General features: G+C 45.0%; 1 protein-coding gene across 5 annotated transcripts in view; it reads left to right on the forward strand.

Moving 5' to 3' along the window:
- The window catches only part of LOC124309382 (hypoxia-inducible factor 1-alpha), a 51,513-nt gene that overhangs the window by 8,305 nt on the left and 17,139 nt on the right, over positions 1–26,069 (forward strand). Inside the window, exons 1-7 of one of the 5 annotated variants that reach the window (XM_046773009.1) lie at positions 715–1,914; positions 4,409–4,596; positions 4,736–4,884; positions 5,184–5,372; positions 5,497–5,762; positions 5,847–5,953; positions 9,770–9,917. In XM_046773009.1, the coding sequence (XP_046628965.1) occupies positions 1,133–1,914; positions 4,409–4,596; positions 4,736–4,884; positions 5,184–5,372; positions 5,497–5,762; positions 5,847–5,953; positions 9,770–9,917 (1,829 nt within the window). In that variant the 5' untranslated portion in view covers positions 715–1,132. Of the gene's footprint in view, positions 1–714; positions 1,915–2,975; positions 3,050–4,408; positions 4,597–4,735; positions 4,885–5,183; positions 5,373–5,496; positions 5,763–5,846; positions 5,954–9,769; positions 9,918–26,069 lie in introns of those variants that run through there. The other 4 variants (XM_046773010.1, XM_046773011.1, XM_046773014.1 and 1 more) reach the window with 4 other exon arrangements.

The following is a 26,069-nucleotide window of genomic DNA, read 5'->3' on the forward strand; positions in this document are numbered from 1 at the left end:
TGTTTCGTTGTAAAACAAGTTCTGTTCCAATTCCTTCATATTGTACATACAAGGCACATCTCACAATTTCCATCGAAAGATTAAAAATTAATTTTGTAATTGCTTTGTTGTGTAGATAATGTTCTTTTTCTCGACTTCCTCTTTTATCATAGATAATTAAAAAGTAGAAGCCTCTGCGGCCATTTTTTTTCCTTCTCTCTCATTCCGAGACTCGCGTCTCGTAATTGAGTTTTCTAATCGCCAGTCTCACGAATCGCGGTGAGAGAGGAGAGGGTTTATAAATACAATTTTGATCAAGACTCTCGACAGCGTTATCTATCGGCTAACGGCTATCGAAGTTGGAAAAGATAGCGGCGCAACTAGGCAACCGCCGTTTTGCCACCCGCCCCTTGAGCATACCCAAATCATCGAGTGGGTACGTTTTCGAATTCAGATTTAGTTATCGTTAGACGACCGACGGGTAGAAGAGGTACTTGTATCTCCGAGTGTCAGTGAATCTGGACAAACAGCCGGGGTGACGGTGGTGATATTATTTTATCACATATACCTATGTAATACGAGAAGGAAAGAAAACTGAGAAGAATTTTGTCGCAGAAGAAGAAGCAAATTATTGCGCATTTGAAGGCGTCGCAAAAACGATAATAATAGCAACAATAGTAGTAGTAGCAGTAGGAGTAACAATAATAATAATAATAATAATAACAACAACAACAACAATAATGATAAAAAATTTTTTTTAAATCGCGCTTACGAAACTATGCAGAAACCGACATCGCCAGGCCATCTTTTGTGGCGCTAATTAAACGATGTTTATTCCCTTTTTTTAAACGATTTACACGTTATACCTCCTCATATAGACATTAGTTAGCTTTGTAAGTCGGGGTAAGAAACCCCACTGGATCTGACTAGTAAGACTGAGGCGGTGTCGGTATATATAAATAATTTAAATAATATATACGGCGATTCTACCGTAATATTATACGCGCGAAGAAAATTTGAAATTATAATAGAGACGACGACGACGACGACGACGACGTCGGTAGAACGAAGCAGGGAGAAGCTGTTGCGTAATCGCGTTGATCATCCTCTCCGCATTGCGAAAGAATATCGAAAGAAGGCAACAATTAGCGCAATGAACTGGAGATCGGTAATGTCGTCGAACGCGGGGGAGGCGATCGGCAGATCGGTCGTCTATCCCTCCTGCAGTCCGACGATGCAGCATCGAGACTCCGAATGCGCCATGAACGTGAATTATTCGCAAGGAGTTGGACACTGCGGTCTGAAGCAGACTCTCGACGTCGAGGATTTGGGACGTTACTTCGAAGGTGACTATAACAGAAGCAACGAGAGGATCAGATACACCTGCGGCAGCGAGAAGAGACATTCGGTCGCCAACGCGGGGATTTCCGGGCACGCGAAGATCGCTGGCCCTTCGGAGTTACGGATGTGGGCCGAAATGAGGAACGGCTTAGGGGGCTCCGAGAACGACGGCTTCTTATCGACGAACGAGACCAAAATGGCGACGGCCGGCCTCGAGCCACGAGGAGAAAACGCGGACTTCCCTCGCGGCTCAACGAAATGGAACCGTCCGCCGTCTCGGACCCGCTTCGATCAGCCCGTCTCGTGGTTCGAGCTGCAGCCGAACCTAAATCCCGAGATAAAGACACCGTTTCCCGAGTTTAATGCGAGAAGTGACAACTTCTGCACCGAGTATCAGTGGCTCCGGTGCCCGGCCACCCAGTGTCCGATGCTCCTCGCCGACGGGTACGAGGGCTTCGGACGCTCCGGCGAGCCGCCGACGTACCCCTGCCTGCAGGACCCCTTCAACGAATCGGGATTCTATTACGGGGAAAATACCTCCCACCTCACCCTGGCTGATTGTGAATACAGCCAACGATACGACGAGGATTCACTGTAAGTTCCATACTGCGAGACGAGACGTTTCGCGGATAGCAAATTTTTATATATAATTCACCGACCGCCTCGAGGGCTTTCGTTATTGTGTTTTGTAATTTATAAGGACGGGGAGGGGGAGAGCCGATACGCTTGTCTCATCGAATCGAAACCGAAGACGACCGAGTGGCTCCTTCGTAGCTCTTATCTCGAACAGTAAACTCTCGGGTAAAATGGTTCAAGATCGCCGTCTTTGTGTCGTTGCAGCGTTCCAAGGGTCTCGTCGATACATCGAGGTTTCGTTGTTATTTCTACACCGAAACTGTTGTGTATTAGGTGTTATTCTACTATCGCATTTTGTTTATAGTCATTATTGTTGGCGATTACGCCGTTCCCCCTCGCCTCATACATACATTGTTTATTACACATATATACGGATGACGCATCGTAAGCGCCTGTCTTTTCATTTCTCTTCCAAATTAGTCCAGTTTTTACCGCGGCATTAGTTACGCGGTTCGACCAAATCCGTAGTTACGACGGCAAAAATTGTCGTCAAAATCCGTCTTGACTGTACGATAGTTTCTTATAATGCGGTTCGCACGGGGCAGGTGCGCAACCAAATCAACCAGAGGAAAAAGACACAATTCTATTCACCCAGACGATCAAATGCCCCCCTGTATGTAATGTGTTGTGGACAAAATTATTCGTGTCATGCTAGCTGCGTTACGGTGCGGAATTCGATCGGCTCGTGACGCACGATCATTATAAATTTGGATCGTCGAGACCGTCTTAACGCGTTTTTCCACTAATGGCAAATTTGTCTGAAACAAAAATAACAATATTATGACAGTAATGCTTCTTTTTCCTTCACAGCCGTTTTACGTTATTCGTCTTATCGTTTATTATCGCGTCTCTGCGAGGCAGCATAGAAATCTGGGCGCGGTAGCCGTTGGACTGGTTATATAAGGCAGACTTCGGTGTTTCCGTACAGGGAATAGAAATAATTGGCTCGTACATTATGACTGCGCAAGCAGCGCAAGGAAAAAAATAACTACCGGAAGAGGAAGTCTACGAATATGGGTTCAGGCTGTTGAAAAATGCAGCTACCTTACACTTGGTGTATATGTACTGAAACTTGGTCAAAGTATACAAGGCGGTGAGTGCGACGACTTGCAAGGATAATAGAATATAAATAACTTGGCGTAATCAGTTCAACTGACAGGATCCTGCGGTGTTTTCTTATCTGGGTCGCGTTATATGCTAAAGTCTGGTCGAGTGTGACGAGCAATAAAACAACGTTCGCGTATAAGATAGATCCGTGGATAAGCTAAGAATCGATACGCGATAATAATGTCTTAAAACGGAGCTACGACAACCTTCGGTTCGATTCGGGTCCCCATTAAATGCGGTAATGACTATACACAATACCCATTAGGTATACGACAATCGCAGTAGCAAATTATTATAAACTGCTGGGTTATAAGAAATAATCAGTGCTCGGCGATATGACTCATATCGTTGTACATGCATGTGTGCAGTAGGTATGCAAACTTGGCAACATACCCACGGAACGTGTCTTGAAGCGTTCCCCGAAACTGTGCAACACGCAGAAATTAATCCTTACATGTGCGTATGAGTAATGTTGCGTCATGCTGAATATGGTGAATGACATGCTTTTTCGATTCAAAGAGATTTTATTTATCCAACGCGAGCACGTTTCACGCGTTTTTCCATGCGAGTTTTCCGTACACAATGTACCCATTTCCATGGCGGTCGAGTGAGTAAGCGAATGCGCACGCGCGGACTAAAATTGAAAATACCACTTTTAAGTCCTAGGACTTGGAGTGCGAGTGAGAGTCGAGTTGCGAATTCGTTACAATGGCAACCGCTTGTACGTGTGCGCCTATATATTATCCTATCTCGTGTACGGATCTAATTATTGTCCCTACTATTATACACCCTGTGCAGAGATAAATAAGCGGTATTTTGAATATCAGAGGCCGGGACTTGAATAATGATCTAATACACCTTATACGCAACTCGAAACCCTGGTCACGATGCTCAGTGACCTCTGACCCAGAATCGGCCTTACTTTGGTCTGATTTGCCGCTTCTCTGCGCCGCTATCCGCTATCCGAGTGTCCACTCTGATAATTGAAAGCAAGAGGCAGGGGCAGCAGCGACGCGTGATTGCAGTCGATTTGATCGACGTACCTGAACCGTAAGAGACAGAGGGACTAAATCAAGTTTTATTATCAGCCGGTGCGCGTGATTTCTCACTGTTTGGAAAATATAATGGTCTCGCGTCCGACTAAATTTGAAAATTCAAGCTAATCTCACTACGGTCTAAATTACTTGACCTCTGTCGAATTATAATTTTCTTTCATAGTCTGAGCTGAATTTGTTGCCTGTATGCAACTTTCGTACCGATATAAGTATAGTGTAACTCTGCGTAGGTATAATTCACCGTATCTGGGTGCCTATTGAAAGACTTGGTATTTTCCTTTCAATTCCAGAAGCAATGAAAAACGGAAGGAGAAATCTCGGGACGCCGCACGATGTCGGCGAACCAAAGAAACAAACATATTTACCGCATTGGCGAATGCGCTTCCGGTACCGATCGAGCAGGCTGCCCACCTCGACAAGGCCAGCGTGATGCGGCTCGCCATCGCTTACCTCAAAGTTCGAACGGTCGTTGATGCCAGTGAGTATAAATACGAAACGATACCCACGTATGATTGAGGTATCTGTGACGTATTGACGTTGTTTTGATATTTTGGCTGCATTTTTTATTATACATGTATGACATTCTAATGAAACTATTGCAAAATTCTACCCACCAGTACCGGACACGTCTCCAACGTCGGAAACATCCATAGAGACGGACGCGGCGTTCCTGAAAGCACTCGACGGATTTATGTTCGTCCTATCCAGCGACGGCGATATGATCTACCTGTCCGAAAACGTCAGCGATTACCTCGGAGTTTCACAGGTATAATAATCGTAATCATACGTAGTCGCAAAAACCGGCGATGGTAATGTCAAGAAAAAAACACGAGTAACCCCTGCATTGTACTTTTAATTCGTCGCCAATTAAAAATTTTCACATCGGTTTTATTCGATAATAAAAAAACTGAATCTACGGTCGCACAGCAATGTCATTGTTCGTATTATAAATATACGATGAATTGATTTTGGGAAAGTTGTAATAATAATTTCGGCTGCGCCTCGGAGTTGATAAAGACAATTGTATCTTAATGAAATTGCCAACGTCTTCTCGTTCTCTTTCAGATGGACATGATGGGTCAGAACGTCTACGACTACAGCCATCCGTGCGATCACGAGGAGCTTCGCGAATGCTTGTCGATGAAGCCCTCCGGGGTTAACGACGCGAAACAAATGTGCAATCTGTTCCTCAGACTGAAGTGCACTCTGACCACCAAAGGGAGGAAAGTCAACCTGAAGAGCGCCTCGTACAAGGTATGCGTTATCGCCTTGGTCCTAACGCAATGATAATTAATACATATATCTTGTACGAAACAACATTGAACGTTGACTTTTGTATTTCGAATGCAACCTATTTACGGAAGAAATTTTCGAGCAGGTGATACACTGCACGGGTCACGTCGTGGCGACGCCTCGGGACCTTTCGACGCCTCAGAATCAGCTCGATGAGAATGGCGACAGCGTCGATTCCTTTGAAGGGGCTCACGTGAAGATCGAGAAGCAGGAAAAGGAGAGCAGCTCCGGCTGCCTCGTTGTCGTCGGCTGTCCGATTCCCCATCCGAGCAACATCGAGGTGCCCCTCGGCCGGCACACCTTCTTATCGAAGCACAGCCTGAACATGAAGTTCACCTACGCCGACGAGAAGTGAGTACGCGCCTCTGTTGGACGCCAGGGCGAAGCTCCGTTCGGATCTATATCCCTCTTTAATTCATCGATATTACCTTGCAGATTGGCCGAGTATCTCGGCTGGGATATCAGCGAGCTCGTTGGCCAGTCGGTTTTTGACTTTCATCACGCCCTCGACAATCCTCTACTCGACAAATCGTTCAAGTCGCGTGAGTATTTTTTAACCAATGGACTATCATGTTTCTCTTTGTGTCGTTCATCGGTAGTTTTTTATTTCATTCTATTCATTTTCAATTCAATCGATCAATCAATCAATCAATCAATCAATCAATCAATCAATCGATCAAAAGATCCATCTATCTCTCATATTCTGCGCGATCACATATTACATTAATAAACCGAAACTTTTTTCTTCTCCTTTCTTTTATAGAACACTTTTCTTGTTATAGTTTTCGAACGCCCCCGCTCGGTTCAAAGAACTCGTAAAAATTTAATAGAAAAATGAAATTTGAATCGCGATGTGAGATATTCTTATATAAAAACACGTGACCGTGTTTCGCGCCGTAAAAAACCGTTGAGTCGGAAAAAGAGCGCGGGAACAGAAAATATGTCGAAAACATCTCGCGCCTGGTGTATAATGTTTAGTAAGAACAATAAAAGTACCGAAGGATGCCATCGGAAGATCCTCGTCGGTGGTCAGATATAACTGGCAAATTGCCGAGCGACGCAATAATCGCGGCTCTGCGCGCACGTTTATTCGTAAAAGTCGGGATAACTAACACCTTGGGACGTTTCAGAACGTGTTGTCGTATTTGTTCGATCGATTCGTTTCGATTCCCGTTGTTAATTGCTCTTTATTTAATCATGGATTGTTGTTGCAAAGATACTTATGTAATTCAGACTCTGAGACGTAGCCGAGTCATGCGTGCCATAAATTTACCTACCGAGCGACACACGCGATGTTTCAACGTTACTTTATTATACGCATCCCTTCGTCAGAGACGGTTAATTGAAATTGGTGATTCTCGTTTATATATCATCACAGCAGGGCGAAAGTCGTCGCGGTGACGGGAGTCTTCGGTTAAAAATAGTCGAATTTTTGGCAACCGTTGGTTCGATGACATTGTGTGTTGTCTCGTGTTGTTATGTGTTGTGTTACGTTGCTACCCAGATTCCCTTTCCTCTGCCACCCTTCAGCCTTGGTCAAGCCAATTTTAGCTGTACTTTGTTGACATCCGTTGCGTCATTTCGTACGAATCTTCTCTCCGTCTGTTTTCACGCGTGTTTCTCATTCTCGCGTTTAATAAAGTTCCTTACGTTTCTGCTTTCTTCTATTGAACACATGATGGCTCCGAATATCACATTCCAGTTGCGTATTTATAACTACGGCACAATCGTTAATCGTTAATGACACGCCATACCGGGGTGTTGGTGCGATTTCGTTACGAATCTCGAGAGTCTGCTGCCGTCTACTAATATTACGCTCACAAGTGCGAGCAGCTGGATATTTTTTTTTAATGTACAACAATGCTCACGAGAGATAATCAAAGGACAAGGTGTGGTGATATCGAATAAACCTTCGTTTCGCAAATTGAAGACCGGAGTTTATTTCATTGTTGTTTTCCCCCCCCTCGTTTTGTTAGTAGCTATTACACACGACTTGCGCGGAAGTAAAACCTTTTCATTCGGATCCGTCCGTGAACTTTTCTTTTTTCCCCCTATTTCCCTTAACCCCTCGTGCGACGTTCTGCTATCTTAATCCTTTCCTCATCCCTGCACAGGGGGCATTTTTTTGCTGCGATTTATCGTCGAAATAATCCTTCTTTACTACTAGAAGCCTAGCCTCTGGTCTTACCTCGCTGCTTTTGAAGTGTATGAGGAAAGAGAGAATGATAAAAGCAGGATCCGAACAATCAAACATGTTCAGTTAATTTGAACAGTGTACACGGTAAAAAGTCTGTGAGAGCGAACAACGATGATAACGATAAATTGATTAATTACGATGAAAATAAAAACATCGAATACGTCAAATTATAGGCTTCCTGTTATACGTAAATAGTGAAGTCTGTTTTCAACTTGATCCCTTCCTGCAGATCGATAACATCGCTCATTCCGCGGGTTCTGTCCCCAGCAGTTCTTTATCTCCCTCGCAGTCCCTCTACTCATCCCTCGGATGACGTCACGTTAAATTTTCGCTCGTCCGTCCGCGGTCGTGAAATCCGCGAGGAGAGAATCCCGCGGGAAGCATGGACACTCGGCCCTCATCATCTTCTTTACTGCGTGGCCCGGCTTCACCCCGAGCGAATCTCTCGTTTTCGCCGGCCCCAAGCCCAAGTAACAAAAGTGCGTAAAATCGAACCCCTCGACCTTCGACGCGCCGTCTCTCTTTCTCTCTAGTTTCACCAGCTGCGCGAAATTGGCTCGATTAAGTGGGACCACTGCCTCGACCACTCCCCGCCCTCTTTTATTACTAGGTACCTATCCGCAGTTTCTATTCTCCTCTCTCTGTCGCAGATTCGAATCACGGTCAGGTCAAACGTATTTAGTCTCACCTTAGGGATTTTTCACATGCATAGCAGATTGTAACTTGAAAATCAAATGGGTCACATGATACGCGAACGTTGCGGATGCATGAATTGCCGACTCTATCTCTCTCCCTCTGGCTTGGAAGTGAGAGAAAATTTTCATCTCCGGAAGGTATCTGAAAAATTGAGTTTTGATTTCCGCGCGGGATGTCCCAAAAGGTCAGCATGGGATTCCGAGCGAGGAATCAAGATTTCATCTCTCCCTCCGTTCTATATCTTCCGCTTTTTCTCCCCAAAGTGTCTGCGGTGGCGATGAGGTCGAGTAATGAAATTCACTTTGCGTGTATGTATATACGTGTATAAACCGCGTGTAACAGCGGCGAAGCTCAAGATTTGTTAGAAGGCGAAGGAAAAACGATGAATAAAACCTTGCATGCCTTTTTTCCTGCGAATCTGTATCTACGTATCCACGCACACACACACACAATACGTATATATATATATAAATATATACACGAGACGGGTTTAACGCCCTCGAAAGCTGCCGGTGCTATGTCGCATGATCCGATTGTACGTATGAGGGTGGGTGGGTGGGTATTAAAATAAAGAGAGTAGAAGAAAAAAAAACAGTGCGAAGAGGGAAAGAAACCGCGAGATAAAACGGAAATCGCGTCGCGGCGCCATCTGAAGAATAGGTAGGTCCGTGTACCGTCGTAAAAAATTTCTCATCTCGCGAACGACCGCGCCTGAGAGATCTTTGCAGTGATCGACAGAGAAACAAACCAGCCGACCAACCGCGCAGGCTGACTGGATTATTCTAATTTTACGCGTCTGTATACAAGGGTCGATATGCTCATAAAAAAAAACGAAAAAATTATTTATTTTCGAAACCCCTTGATCTATTTCAAGATGAATAAAAAAAATTAGGAAATAAACTGCGAAACGAAATTCACAACATGATTTATTATGGCGGAGTTATAAAAAAAAGCGACATCTTCTTACTTTTCAAAATTGCGCAATATGTGGTGCAGTATGCACAGATTTATGTGTATATCTAGATATACCTATGTACTCGTATAATCGTGAATGATTATATGTAAGAAAGAAAAAAAAAGGGGAATGAAAAAAAAATGTAAACCGGATACCATAGAAATTCATGCCCGGAGAGCTTGTCGCTATTTTCAAGGGTCTATAAGGGGGCGGAGCCACGGTGAGATTTCCTGGTTGTTTATTCGACATTTCGGGTCGTGAAACTGAGTCGAATAATAAAAATGTATAAAAACAACAACTTAAGGAAAGGTGTCATCGTGACAAATCGAGAAGCGAGCGATTTGCAGGTGTGAAATGGTGAAATGGATCGATTGACGCGATTATTGGCTTCGTTGGGATTGACTTGGCGAAATTTCGGCGAGAGTATAAAATATCAGCGTCGTTACGTTTGCATACCGTATTCCACGTGAACCTATAGATTTCTCATTAATTATTTCTCTTCGTTTCCAGTGTTCAGCAAAGGACAGTGCGAAACTGCGGCCTATCGCTTCCTGGGTAAAAAGGGAGGCTACGCCTGGGTCGTGACGCAAGCAACCCTGATCCACTGCGCCAAACAGCACAAGCCGCTCTCCGTAGTCTGCGTGAATTACATCCTAAGGTAAGAGACGACGACAAACAATTTCTCTGCATGTTTACGCCCGTGATGCAATCGCTGTGCCAATTTCAACGCCGATTTGCGTGCCTCGACGGTTCTCCGCTGGGGAATCCACCCTTCCCTGAGTTGATCAAATTTCGATCGAGTGTTTCTTCCCAAAAAACGGTCGTTGAACCTCGTAAGTTTTATTCCCCAACATGTTATCAGGGATCCCGAGGCACGTGCGATTATCGATCCCGGGCTTTCACCGCATGATACTTGTTATTGCTGAGTCTGTTTTTCGGGGCTTGTTTCTTTCTCTGTTACTTTCGATTTTGTTTCTTTCTGTGTTTCAAAGATAATAGCTTTAAGAATCTTCTCGACGACGCTTTGAAGGAGCTGCAGTTCCCTCCCTTTGCCAACTCCCGCTTCTCAATCTTCGGAATTTACGAAATATCTCAATGGTAGATTTTTACAACGCATAGTATACGAAAATAATTGATTTTTCCTTAAAATCTGACGAAGGGATTCGAATTTGTTTGAGTTCATATAATTTTTTCGCGTTTGTTCCCGTTTATCTCGTTCTCGAGTCAAATTTTGCCGGCTAAGAATCCCGCACCTCTTCAAATATACCGATAGTTCGGCTTTTTACCTTCTCGCTTTTTTTTTCTCTTCGATCATCCTTCGGAGTGATAAATCTTCACAGCTTCTCTCTCTTTTTCCGTCACGCAAGGGTTAAAAACACACGGTATTCTTGATTTTGGTCAGAAAGATCCAAGTCCGTCCACGTATTGTAGATAGAATGAAACAACCGGTTCGGTTCTCCCCATTTTTCCCCGCGCAGTTTTCTTCCCGAAAGGTAGGTGGCAATTATATGTTTGGATTTATTACCACAGCACTTTTCTATGTGGTATCGTGTGACGAAAGAGGATTGTTCAGTGTTTTGGAAATTTTCGTTACCGTATGCACATGTATGCATAAAACGCGCACGCGTATTATATGTATGAAATATAGTACGCAGGCACATGTGTATTACGAAATCTGAAAAAATCTTTCGACGACAGTCAACGCGACTGTTCGTATCTACATAATTACATACGGTAAGAGAGCATACACTTATACCTATATCCTAGTCTATGTGTATATATACGACATTCACACTATACCTATGCGCATTATACCTGTACATTTTTATTACTGTTCTGTACTACGCTCCCCCCCCCTGATACTTTGGTATCACTCAACGAAACAAATTGTATCATGGGACACGAGCCGCGCATGCATACATTGTACGGCTGCGTAACACGTAACTGTGAGATAGTTATTAATCTACCCAGTTTACATTTTTATTATACAAGGTACCTCACAAAAATGTATGTACAAAGCGTCCGGTGACTTACAATTAACGATGACGACGGTATAATAAATACGCGCAGCAAGCCTCCACATGATATTCCAAACAGTTTATCCGTACGCATTGGAAATCATCTTTTCACGCCTTTCTGCGGCAAGGCCGGGTAGAGTTTTGCGAGTTCGCAGGTCTAAAAAGGCGTTGCATACGGAATATGAATTGGTTGCCCCGTTTGCCGTTCCTCTTTCATTTGTTGAACGTGTTATTTATTTATTTATTTTTTTTTTTCAATTTTACGACCCTCCGACCGGTCCTGCATGTATAAATTCGCAACGCGTATGTAACCTGCTCGTTTAATGATCCTAATTACCACGCGCTATGCTACCTGCCTTGTGTCCTCTTTTCGTTTTACGAGTACCTCAACGCTCGACTCTGTAATACAGGTGTATACCTACTTATGTACAATACGCGAGGTGTGCGAACTTTCGCGAAAGGCAATGCAGAAACCGAACCTGCGGCCACGAAACATTTCTGTTGCACGTATTACGATACACAATGGATAATAAATTGCCCCGATCCAGATCTTCGTGATCGATCGAAGCGAGGTGTAACAATTTTATACGAGAAGGTGAAATAATTGGAAAATGGAAAAGAGAAACCGTTGCTGTGTGCCGGCCGAAAGTTGATATAATAATGAATTCTGTACGTGTGTGAGGATAATAGTCGTAACTGAACCGATAATGAATAAGAAAGGAGAGAGAGAGGGAGAGGGAAAAAAACGTCGAGGTGTCTTGCGGTGAATTTTGACAGGTTCCGATGCCTCTTTTAATTCCGTCCTCTCGGTTGCAAATAAGGCTTCGCATTAAGTTTTAAATACTTGTCACCTGCCTCGTCTATATAACTATGCTGATTACTCTATCTGATTAGAATTTTAATACACAGACTTTCAGGTGCGCCGGCATCTAGGACTCGGTGTACAAATGTGAAAGAACGGTAACTTTCGGGTTGACTCGAGCAAAAGTCGACGAGTAAAAATTCGTTACTCCCCCGGAGATGAAAGAGAAATGGTGCATCATCCCGTACATTCGTAACGTCGTAACTTACAAATCGGCGAAATATTTTTGCGTCAAATGACGACACCGGCGTAACGTGGACCTTGCTCAAGGATCTCGATCCGTTGCGTCATGCCGGCAGAGGTGTGCGCCTGCCTCTCGACCAATCGGGCACGAGGATTTACGTTATATAGTCAATGCCCGCCGACGGACTAGCTGCAGTTCAAATTCCGGTGTCGCCGAGGTACGCGTGAGGCCTCAGCTGTGACATATCGCATACCAGGATTAATTGTCGTACATGCAAGCCGAGTACCTGTATTCCTTATCTGCTCGCATCAACGTCTCATTTTAATACGCGGTACGCACGTGCCTCCGCATCAAACGAACGCCACGTTAGCCCGCGCCGGGCGTTGATTCCGTCTTCGTTATTATCGTAATTCTGGGAAGGAACGGAACGCGGATTCAATTACATAACAAATCACCGACTGAATTTAATTCGCAATCTCGACGTAAGTTATTTCCAGCATTTCTCTCATTCTTGTTCTAATCTTAACGCTGTCCTATGTTACGGTCTGTGGGTACACATGACAATTTAACGAACGAATGATGAACGGACGAGTGAACGACATATCTCGTCGTTGGTGTCTTCGTGCAAGTCAGAGGCGTATCTTGGATGAATGTTTCCGCGTGGCGAGAAGTCGTCCAAAGTTGATTGAAGTCATTTTACGTACATGCCTGAGAAACCGTCGTGACGTATCGTTGAAGCGACGCGCGATGATTCGTGTGCGCTGGCTTCCGCGTAGAGTTTTCCTTTTTCTTCTCATTCAACCGACTATGAGGCAGCTTGGCTTTCCAAAGCGAGGTGTGCCCGCCCTACCCTATCGGATAACGGTCGGCTGGCTCCTCGGTGCGTTGTGTGAAAATGAATCGGGGGTGGAATACAGGGTAGAACGAGTGAGGAATGCCGCGGACGTTGGAAAAGGCCGAGAGAAAAAGGGTGCAGGGATAAATATATATTTGGGACGAGGAAAGATTTCGTTAGAGCTGTGATGAGAGGGGGGGGGGGCGATAAATTCTACTTTAGACGAGGGCGTCACGAGGTGAAAAAATTAATACAGCCGGCGAGGATGGCGACGATTCCGAGGTACAGGAGTCACGGTACCGAAATGTCAGCTCGTAAATTCTCCAATAATCGGAAGATGGTGGAAAAAACAAGAACTGTTCCTCGCCAATAGCTTTGATAGTTCTATTTCTTATAATACCCTACTCCCTGTTATAGGTAGGTACAGAAGTTTTTCTCTTGCAAAAGAGATCTTGCCGCGCGACGGAGAAACTTGGCGAATCCTCGTCGACTCTATGCTCTATCCTCCCGTTATCGATCCTGCTACCTCCGGTTATACGATCTTCCTCCCGGTTCCCGCGCGTTCTTGCCTTCAAAGCTCCTAAATGTGCCCGAATTTATTCACCATAAAAGCGGAAGCCGCCCATAGGGAGAGGGAGAGAGATAATGGTTTTTTTTCTTTCTTCTTTATCGTTTAGAACCCAGTCTCGGAGTTGAGACGAATAAGAAGATGGATACAGTAACGGGATAGTTGTCTCCGAAAGTTGTTTGTACCGCCGCCCTGCAGGGGTTTCTCAAATCGTCCTTGGGCGAGATCCTTGAACTCGTAAAACTCCGCGTCCACCTTTCCACCCCCTCCGCAGCGTCTTCGCTAGATGAAATGCCTCCCCCCCCCCCCAGCTCCCTTCCCTCATTGCGTTTCTCTCCTTTTCCCCCGACCGCGTCGCAAGACGGCGTTAGCCTCAAGGATCTCAACCACCCCTATCTCGCAATCTCAAAATCAGCCTCTATCCGGCCGGCAGTTTCGTTCGGATCTTCCCTTCCTCGTGCGCCGAGTCCAAGATACGCCAGACGCGTTTTAACTTTCCGCTATCCCGGGCTACTCCGGGAAGTTAGTCCGCAAGAAGTTGCAAAGCACACTACCGATCTTCCTGGCCTAAATAACTCCCCCCCTCTTCCTCGCGTCACCCTCTGCCCTGGTTTCCCTCTCTCTTTTACTCCCTCTCTCGGTCGCAGCTTCCCCTCCACGACTCCGCCCCACCTCGATGTTTTTCCCCTTGACCCCGCCGCGCATCCCGGAGAGTTCCGTTCGTTCGTTCGCGACTACGGAACCACTCTCCCTCTCAGTCAGGGGGCACGGCTACTCCGGTTCGAACACACCTCGCACTGCACCGGATCACTCTTCGCCACGTCTCTCCGACGACACCACCTCGATATTCCCTTTGCCGGAAACGAAACAAGAAACATAACGAGGAGAAGGAAAAAGGCCTAGATTCGCGGTCTCGGCCTCTATAACTCGTCTATCTCACACTGACTCTGTTTTTTCATATTCAGCTCTTGCATTCTTATTACCCCGTTGTTTACTTATTTATTATCGCTACCGTCTACGCTTTACATATATACATAAACTCCTAATGTCGCTGTGTTGATGATGCAGTCTTCATGTTAATATGGTTCTTGAAAGTGTTTTTTTTCCTTTCCTCTCTCTCTTTCTCTCTCTCTTTCTCTTTTTTTTCTATCTTCCGACACTTCTCCGTCGAAGTGAGTTCGGCCTTTGGTTACCCGAATGAATGTAGTCTTGTTTGTTATCACGCTTGTTTGTTGAGACGAGGAGAAGGGAGTTACGTAGAAAAGCCGAGACGTACGTAGTGTCAAATGCAGGGACGAATTACACTCGCTACTGTTTCACAATCCCTGCCCTCATGTTATGACATACATATGTGACGTGCGTGCGTGTGTAATAGAAATTGGCATAAAAATCGGCGCGTACGGGGTTGTGAACATTTTCAAAACTGAAGCAACGTACAACTTGTCGTCAAAGAGAATGAAAACGATGAAATGCCGAACCTGTACCCTATCATAAATATTTATGACATAATATCGCAATGCAAAGGTGTGAGGAAGGAAATTTTGAGATCGCCGGCAAGAAATCCAACGCCATGCGAGGGTGCGAATCGAAGGTGATCGAAGTTCGCGGAGAAGAAAAAAGTTAGTATATCGCACTCTCGTATGAAATGATGGGAAACAAAGTGTTTCGCTTATAATCGTAAGTTTTTTACAAGTTTCTTCATTATCTCGTGAAATTTTCGGCATTCCGAAAGAGCGGTGAAACGAGCTGTTTGTTTTTCCGTCGTGGTATCGCGGTGATTCGACGTAATCCTCGTGAAACTGACCGCCCTTCGTTCCTTGAACTCCCCTTGACTATTTCCGTCCTCCACTGTTTTCCCAGCATTATCTACCATCCCTCGCTATTCGTCTCGGCTTCATTCATCCATCGGATTGTCAGAGTGCACAGCTGTGTTGTAAGTATACCGCAACGTACCTACCTACATTCGCAATCGATATCAATTCTGTGACATCTCGTTTGCGCGTAAGGATACCCCGACATTTTACCTACACGCGTATAATAATACATGCTTAAAATTCAACCTATCAGTCCTTAGGCACGTAGCGTGAAATTTAATTACATCCCTGGACTCGGGGTTTAACCATAAACTCTTGGGAATGATAACGCAATTGAAAATACGAGATCGCTCGCTATTTTCACTCAAAAGTAGGTGATAGAGGTATGTTTCGATTCAATCTGTAACTCGAGACGAAGGCTGTGATCCGAGTCATGCCACGGCGTTGTTACACGCTGATTCACCCTTGTGAAGAAGGGTGCGCAACACGCCATAACTCTAATTAACGATTGACGCTGATCCACCGTATAAACGACAACACCGACTCAAATTACCGGAAAATTTGGAGTAGGTAATCGCATGTTGCACGGGTGATCTTCATCATCGATTTCCCGCTTTACCCCTTGTTTTTGTCGCAATCGATTACCCGCCCGAAAAGACACGTCTCTTGCCCACTCGCGATAGCTGTTTCTACGTAAGACGGAAGTGCGCGCTAGGCGAAAATGAAAATGAAAATGAAAATGAAATTGAATATGAAATCCCGCCCCTGCTCACAATCAGCATCGATACGTGACACTTGGGTGCCTGTAAGAAATTCCCCTCCCGAATTGATCGTTGGCGTAGGTTAGTGTTTCTCTTGCGTACCGTAGTCCGTATAATGTATACAATATACGTGCATGCGCGTGTATACATTCGTTTCCGGGAGAAAACCCCTCTCTAGGCATTTTCCTAATATATCCCAGGGCGTATATATTCCTATACGTATCGTACGCGCGTTCACATATAGGTGTGTGTATATATATATATTTGTGTGTGTGTATATATATACACATATACATATACACGTACGAGTACCTACATCCGACCCAAGATGATCTCTCATTAATCACGCCCGCAGTGCGGCTCTCTCTCTCCCTCTTTCGGGTCTTTATCCCTCATTCAGCTTTCTTGGTGCTTCGAACTTCGGAGAATTTGAATTCGCGCCTCTCAACGATCCCCGCGTCATTGTCTCTTCAGCGGTTCGATCGTGCACGATATTCGTCAATTTTCTCGCAAACCTTTTTCCTTCATCTTCTTCTCTACAACGTATCATCATCGTGAACGTTATTACTCGTGCGGATGCGGGTGCTAAATGATCCGCGAAATTTGGCAGATTTTTGAAAATTCTATGCCGCTCGCGTGATTCTGAAGATGATAGAGTGAAGCTCGAAGTGTAACTAGAAGTAGGAGGAGGATCAGATGCAGCTGACGGTGCAGATGATGACAAAGACGCTCGATCATGCGGAATAAATTGTATGACCGTAGTATTCGTCTCACGGAGGCCAAGGTTATTTGCCGTCTCTCTTTCGACTCTCATCAGCTGACGACGATGACGACGTTTACAACACATCGCGTTCCATTCAACCGGGTCCCCTCCCCCCTTCCCCCCTCTCTATCTTTCTCTCGCTCTCTCTTTCCTTCTTTACCGTAGTTTCCTTTCGTAAGTCGGGTTCAAGGATGATACAGACACCGGAAAGGGTGTTTGTGGCGCAGGCGCTTTTACCTTCGCTGAACTGCGATAACTCGGCGAGGCGGGAGAGCGAGAAAGAGAGAGAGACGGGGGAATCGTGACTCTGGTCGATAGCCCCTAGCCGAGGTGGGGATGATAGCCGGGGGTCGAGCGGGGGTGGAATCGAAACTGAAAGCGAAAGCGAAAGCCGGCTAGGAAAGCGAAAGCTTCAAGCGTCCATGGGAATCCGGTGGAACGACGGTATGATAAAAATTTACAACCCGTTCAGTGATTAATTCAGAACCGCGATTATATACTCCGACTAAAGCAGAAAAGAAATAACGCCAATCCCATTTCTTCCTACCCGTTCTCATTATACCCTTTACGCGTTTTGTTCTCATCTTTCGTTTTCGTCTCTCATTGCACGGAAAATTTTCAACTTTTCTCTCGCTTGAAGATTCGGCTAAAAAAAAAAAAAAGAAAAAAAAAACAGCGAACGACGAGTGCTAGGGGTTAGAAATGAATGGTGCTCTTGCTAATTTTTTTTTTAATTTTATTTATTGCTACGCACAATTTAATTTTCTTTGAGTATCTTGTACCTGTAATACAATCGTTTGACCTCTGACCCATATCTGTAGCAGCCATACCTGCACTTTGTAATATATCGGGGAAACCAGAAGTACCGTGTAACCAAATAACCTGACCTGACCTAACCTAAGCGGACGGTGATAACACAGGTATCGGGTATCGTTATTGTTTTAATTATCTTTTTTTATTCCATCTCGGATCGTCATAAACATTGTTTACCACCCATCATACAATATAATACAACGTCTGTTGTTGGCTGAGTAGAATGTAGAAAAGCGATAATAAAGAAGCAGGAAAAGTAGAAAGTTTTTTCTTTTATTATTAGTATTTTCCTCTATCCCCGAGATTCAACGTGTTGTTCCCGTTAAGGCAATTCGCGAAAGAAAGAAGAAACAAGAAAGAAAGAATACTCACAATCCTGACTTTTGTCAGCTGTCGTGATGAAAAACTAACTCACATCTTACACCCAGATAGGTTCAATCGTTGTCACATATATGTTAGCCGAATATTACGTATTACAGATATTTTGAATTTTTTACCGTCTAAAACGTTAATGCACAAATAACGTTTCCCTGTCAAATGCGTTTTACGATAAAGTATCGCATGTTGCATGTGCTAAATAACTATAATCCCGTAAGAAAAATACACTCGCGACATTGAACCGTGGCTCTTTAATTACGTCATTGTCATACACTACATGCGATTTTTTATGTTCTTTCGCTTCTGATCTTGAGACGTAATCGCTAATGCTTTCTTCCTTTTTTTTTCACCACCCCGCATACTGAAATAACAGACATTGATAACGATAAATATTATCACGGCTTTTCTTGCATGATACAGAGATGTGACAACATATTATACGATCACGCTTACACTTGTGGGAAAAAAATTTACTTATTTATTCTCTTTTTATTTTATTTTTTATTTTTATACAGATATGAGAACTTGCGGATGATTCTGCGTGGCTCCCTCTCACGTGTTTCATAATCACGCCACTAAATAAATGCGTCATAAAGCGCAAGTGGTGTTGTTCGGTAAAATATACATGCATGCGTACAACTTGCAGCCATTTAACTCGAATTACGTGACTCCTTGTTAAACTTTACGGATAAGATCTTGTGTTATACCCATACCCATTCGAACACACCTACGTATTCACACTTCGCAAAATTAAATTCGCATTTTCGATTAGTTTTGCGAATGATTTTCTCGCGTCTTATCTGCAAAACGAAAATCATAACAGAAAAGAGATCCTCGTCTTACAGAAACTAAAGTTCTCGGAGAGATAGAGTATTCAACGCGTTCCCACAGGTACACACGCCGCAACAACGAGCAGCGTAACAATGAAAATAACTGGTTGAATTGTGTTCATAGATTCCTACGTTTAACCCGTAATATGTCAAGTGGCATTAAAGTTTATACAAAACATTTTTCTCAACTGAGTTTGATTAGAAAATCGTGCCACTCGTTGAGCATTACACAAGCTCGACGGAGATACGGTGGTACGTACATACGCTGCGTGACTCGGGAGATGATCGCAAATCGTACACGTCGCTACTTCATTTTTAACCCCATAGTTTGATCCGTTCTTATCTTGATTTTTATTTTTTTCACGCTTTTCCTATCACGGTACAGTTTCGTCAATTTCTTGCGCATTATTTGTACTCGCGTGAATGTACTTGAAGCCAATCCAAGAGGAACGCAGAAAATACGGGAAAATTCGTCTCCCGGTACGTTATGTCCGATCGTTTCCATTATCGTATGCTTGAAAAATCTCGCTGTCATGTCGCACGAAAGAACCGTGGAGCCTGAGAAATGCCAGTGTCGTTATCAGCTTCGTTTACGAGCAGGGCTCGAACTTTCCTCGTTCCATATACCGGGTTCATACCATTTCGAAATCAGATAAATTCCATCGCGACTAGAGTATCACGCGGGGTTCGGCCTCCCCACCGACAAGTAACGCAACGGAGTAGCGTAACTCCTAAGGATAGATTTGTTATTTTTCTGCTCCATCCTTCGTTTTCTGTGCATTTCCGGTGACGGCCGAGTGAAGTCGATAATAAAACCGTATACCTAATACGTATAAAGTGCGGTATCTTTTATCACCCGCGGCGACGGATTTTCGTATTAGCAAGCCGTAAATGCTGCGGCAAACGAATGTATTATATAGGTATATACATGACTGAATGTGTGAAAATGTAAGAAGAATATCGAAAGAAATTTGAAAGTAAATGCCAGAATAAAAACGACAGCCGCGATAAACTCGACGATGTGGCCAACATCTAATCCCTGATCCCTATCGTAAACCGCATTATTATATTTGTAGATGCAATCCTGGAACGTTTTCTACAAGCGCGGCGATACGTAATATCACAATTCAGATTATTACACTCATCGTACCATGCAGCAGCGTTCTACGCGTGTTTCTCGCTTATCCGTCCGTGATGCGAGTGTAACAATTTCACTATCCGCTACGGACGAGTGAATCAGTCCACGATTTTAACATCGGGAATCGCCCGATATGCAGTCTCCGGCGCGCTGATATTGCCGACAAGCATTCCGCGTACTGTGTAATGCGCAATGTCTCTGTACGGATCGTTGTATTTCCGAACAGCGATCCGCGAATTCTCTTTATTCCCGCTTACCTATGCGGTGGCAGCAGCTGCATCGTAATTCGAGTACAGGTTTCGAAGAGCGGGATCCGGAAGATGGCCACATTTGAACAGCCACACCGGAATCTCGCTCACTTACTTGCGTTTCTTCTCGTATTCGTTCCCCCCACTCTCTCTCTGAATTCGTTCGTTTAATTTTTACCTTCCACTTTTGCTGCTTCACTTATTTCAACTTGTTCCCCGGGCAATTTTTAGATCAAGAAAGCCCGAATCGCGCGCATCAAACGTTATTCGCACACTTGCCAGGCCGTAATTCAACGGTACTTCGTCGGTGTGTTGTTGCAGGCATACGCGTATTTATATATTGCTGATCGCTCTAGATCACGTCTGATCATTCTCGTCGTATCTCGATCTCACGTCGAATGTTACAAAATTGTATTTCAGCGTTACGCGTACATTGCACCCATACCGCGGTCACGATCATTTGCGTGTTTGGCCGAAAGTTTTGCTGATAATCGATACCCCCGTGAGTAATTTGCACAAATTTCATTGACGTGATAATTGAGGGGACCTAGGTGAGAAAACATTACGCTGCACGCGGGGTAAAACTTGAACTTGAACGTAAACGCAAACGTACGTCGCGCTACGTGTAAAACGTGCAGCGCCGCAGCGTGCGTAATAGTAATAATACATTACGTGACATATTTTAGTCCCAAACAAAGCAATTGAGGGCAAACGGTTGGGTCGGGTTAGTTGAGGGCATTGGCGGTGCGAATTGCTTGACTCTTATATTTGTATTTATTACGTACCCACTGCGTGGTACAGCCGAGCATCTGCCACTTGCCATTTCATTAATCGTGACGACGAGTCCGTTATTCCCACTCGCTCGACGAACGTGCGTACAATTGTCAAGAATACCGTACGATGCAGCGATATAACACCGTAATTAGAGAAATCGTATAATATCCAGAATCCGTCTCGGTTTTTAGATCAGGGCTTACAACAGTAACCGCAGGTACGGTGGGTCGGCATGACCGCTGCGTACCTACGTATTGTACACGTACGAGGTGTTGGAGCAAGCGAAATCTTACGTCTATGCAGAGACGAAAGGAGGAGACCAGAGGAGGTTGGGATCTGACGGGATGAGAGATAAAAAAGCTCCCTCTTCGCTTTGTAGACCAGAGCAAAGATTTTTCATGCCTGATGCCGTAGGTTATACGGGAGGGCTCGATGAACGCGTTGAGTGTATTTTTAACCAAGTTATTTCGGTGTCTTTTAAAAGAGACGCACCGTGTGCTGCATGTATGGAGACGGGCAGGTCGGTAGTTACCAACGGCACGCATCCGTTTCTACTCCACCGTCCTTTCCGTACATCGCGACACTCGCGGCTGCTCGTCTGCCACATCGTCACGTTATTACAGATAATCAGGTCTGTGTGATTTGCTCGCAGAATTGATCAGGTTCCCCTGCCACGATGTTGCCGTTTGAACGAATTCGATCGATTCGCTAGCACCCTCCGTCAAATTCAACGTATCGCAATCCTTTATATCGTCCAATTGTAAATGACGCGCAAATCGCTTGCCGAACATGTTTCGGTCTCGGACGCGACCGAGCCTTGCATCTTTCGCATCGTCTCGAAAAGCTGAGACCACTTTCGGTGCAACTTTCAATACCACTTGATAGCGATTAAATCAATATTTTCTCTCTCTTCCCGCGTATTTTACTCCACTCGTGCATCTTGACGCACAATCTATCTGTAATGCGTATTTGAATAAACGAGGAAGCCGAGGCGATCGGCACGGGTGATCAATAACGCGCACGTAGCGATGGGTTGAGAAAAAATGTTTCATCAATCGCGGTGTTCCTTTAAATTTGTTTGTTTATTCGTTTAGTACACGTGTACCAAATATGCATGTGTTGAATGTGCGAACGTCGCGTTATACCCACTCGTATATGTGCAGGGCGAATGAAACATCGCGAATTATTCCATTCCCGCTCATACTTAAGCCCGACGTTACGCAACGTTGTGTCGGACCACAGCAGCGGCGGTAACTTGGACTCGGTGTACTCGAAACATCGGCTATCTTCACCAGTCGCACGCCTCGGGCACGTGTCGCGATTCGTCGATCAGTCAAATTCGAGTCAGCGTTTTAACAAGAATCGGCGATATTCGTTCGGTCGCCCTTGGTTGCAACGATCGCGTTCGTCGTTTCGGTACACGGTCGGAAAGGATCATTTGACTCGACTAAACGCGGCGAAGACAATATACTTTTGTTGGTCTGACAAAATCTAGTCGAAATCAACCGAACATTTTGTTGAACCGATGGATCTTGAGTCGAGACAAGTATATATTTAAGTACTCCACGCATTTAGCTGTTTCAATACGAAATGCGGCTTGACGATAGCCAAAAACTGATGAATTTGTGTTTTCCGGAAGGGAGCGAACAGATGTATCGGCGATCGTTTCGCACGTACGGAAGATCCCGAATTACAGCTTACCTTCGCTTTCGATATTCAGAGAATCGCGTCGCGATTCGCGGCGTGAAAAGGCCTCGTAGCGCGGCGCGGTACGCGACTCGTCACACGTAGACACGAACGGTTTCGCTATTCCGTGAGAATAACTCTCCGATAGCCGGCGCAGAGTTCGCGATACCCAGCACGTGGTTTCCCTACGGTACGATCCGAACTTGCGAGAAATTCGTATCCATTTGGCACGCGGCGCCGATTTACGCGTACCTGTCCCCTCTATCCCAAGCAAGACGCCTCTTGATTATACCGACGCGTATTCTCGTACTTTCCTATTATACGTACATTACAGCGTCGAAACGTATTTTGCAATCTTCTTAACATTATCCTACCGCGTGCACGCACGCCTAGGTACGCACGCGTGCGATTACGGTTCTTTCATCGGACGCGGAGGAGCGTTGAGGGGCGAAAAGTTTGAGCTCGGTTCGGGAGATCGAAAACCTGTTATGCCTGCTCCGAATTTGGCGATCCTTCTTTTTTTCACCTCTTTTCCCTTTTCTTTCTTCTTTTACATTCTATTTCGTACGTTCCGCGCTCGTAGCCGCCGCTCCCTTACGCTGTCTCGCCCGGTTTCTCTTCCTTTTCGTCTTCCTCTTGGTTGACGGTCTCTTGTAACGCCCGTCCCTCGACTTCCTTTACCTTCGGCCTACGGTCCAGTTTCCCCACTACCGTAGAAACTCGGCTACTTTGTACGACGCAACACGCATCTGAATTACGTCGGGTGCCGCTTGGGGTTGGTCGTATAGTCCGGTCTAGCGATAGGGTTACTCCGCTCCGTCCGGGAGTCCTCAATTGTTCCTGCGCCCGGTATTTCAACGACGGAAATTCGATGTTGTTCACCTCCCGTATCGAGTCCCGCCACTTCCCGTGTACCAAGTACTTTCCTTCTCTTATTTCTGCGAGAGTCGCGTGAGAAAGGCAATAAGAGAAAAACGGAATCTGGAGTTAAATAATTCTCTGACCTGACGAGTGAGCGTAGGTGGGTAAGTACCGTGCCGTTGATTATACCTCTACGGCGATTCTGAGAAACTGGTAGGATCGGCGCCAAATATTTGACCGTTCAATATTATTTTGTGGAATATAGTCGTCTCGGTGTTTCCACGGAAAAAAATTCGGAACGAAATGCTTTCGTCGTCTGCGATACACGTTTGGCTCGGTTGATCGTACCCTGATTTATTGCTTTAAATTGCGGACTGAGACTAGGTTGGACTATTTCCCGCAACCTTTGTCCATTTTTCGGGTAACAAATGAATACCCCGCGGCGATAGAAGCTTTCGTCTTTGGGGGCAATAAAATCAATCGCTACTTTTCTTACTTCTTCGAAGTTTCTAAATTTTTGTCCAGATAAAAAATGCCGCATTGATCGAAACAAATGGTAGTCAGTCGGAGCGATATCTAGACTGTACGCCGGATGTGGTAGGACTTCCCAGTATAGCTGCAATATGGTATTCTTAGTGGTTGAAGCGACATGCGGCCGAGCGTTATCTTGGCCAGAAAATGGTCGTTTCTCACCGATTGCTTTATTTACTTCATTCGATTGTGCACTGTCGTAATAAAGTACTCCTCTTTCATCCCACCATACATCAGATTAGAGCTTTTTGAACATGGGTATCGCGCTTTGCCGTTGACGTTGAAGGCTGACCAGGATCAGACCATGACTTGCAGTAGACTTATCAACGCCAAGCTTGGCAGAAAGTTCCGCAGTTGTCTGAGCTGGGTCTTCGTTCGGCAACGCCTGCGATTCGTCAGTTTCTAGGGTTCGAGGCCTACCGGAACGAGGTTTGTTGCCTAAATCAAAATCGCCATTTTTAAATCGCTGAAACCACTTTTGGCACGCACGTTCGGATACAACGGATTCGCCATAAGTTTCGCGAAGTATTCTTGTAGCTAGTAGGAGACTAGTAGGACACTGCGATATCAATGACTCGTAAATCGATCAGATTACTCAATATTACACCATATTATTCAATTTACAGACGAATATTTTTTTTTTACTTTAGATGCTGTCTCCTTTTAGATACGTGCCCTTACGAACTTTTGCAACGACCTGATATAATATTAATTTCGTACACCGCGCGCGGAGAAGAGAGCGATATAATTTAACGCGTAGGTGGACATAGGAATTTCGCAACGGCGAGGGAGGAAGAAACGAAAGAAACCCAAGGGGGTGGTATTATTTTTAATACCGTACGCACACGTACTGTTTCCTTTTTCATTCCTGTATGTTGTATACAGGCACTGTCACGGGTCCCGTGCGCGAGGAGTCGTAATCCAAGCGCGGCTTGATCGAACACATTGCAAGTGTATTTCGTTTACACTTGCTTTTTTTTTCTCGTGCCTGATGTTGAAACGCAATGAATTCCTCATCCATAACGTGTCAAGCTCACTGCCCAGACCGAAATACTTTCATGCGATTTGAAACTTATTGTTAGAAAAAGAAACCAGAGATTCTCTCATCTGTCATTGTCAGCATCATATCGTAGAATGTGTTTGTTGGTTGTGCTCGTGGCCGATGCAATGTCAACATCGTTAATTTGTGATCGACGATTGCGAAATCTCGTATGCCAATAGTATCTTGCGCTGATTGTGAGACAATTGAAACCCAAGCTAAATTTATTAACAGGTACTTATTCATTTTTATCGAAGAGGCCAATATCAATTAGTTGAAGAACGTTGCGGAGAGTGCGGCCAGTAGACGACCGTCGACGGTGCGTGTTTTTGACTTTGGTGAATGATTCTGTTCCACTTTTGCCCCCCTGTCCCTGTCTTTGACACAGGCGACGCAAATACATATCGGCCAATTGTCCCCGCGCGCTCGTGTGTGCGTGTGCGAGCAAACGGAGTTGAAAAAAGAGAGTGGGCTGCTGCTGCTGACGCTGCTGCATGACAGGCTCTGATTGCGAGCAACGTGAATTTATCCGTTCGAGATGCAGGCGTGGGTATTACCAGTAAAATACGCCAGGAGCCGGCCGACGTTGTGATGTACGATACAGCCGGTTCGCGGGAGGAATTTTTTGATTCCTTATACCCCCGTCTTCTTCGCTTCCGTTTCTTATCTTTTAATCGATCCCCGCGCATACCAGCCGATGGGCGGTA

The sequence above is a fragment of the Neodiprion virginianus genome, chromosome 7, assembly GCF_021901495.1.
Source record: "Neodiprion virginianus isolate iyNeoVirg1 chromosome 7, iyNeoVirg1.1, whole genome shotgun sequence".
Classification (NCBI taxonomy): Eukaryota; Metazoa; Arthropoda; class Insecta; order Hymenoptera; family Diprionidae; genus Neodiprion; species Neodiprion virginianus.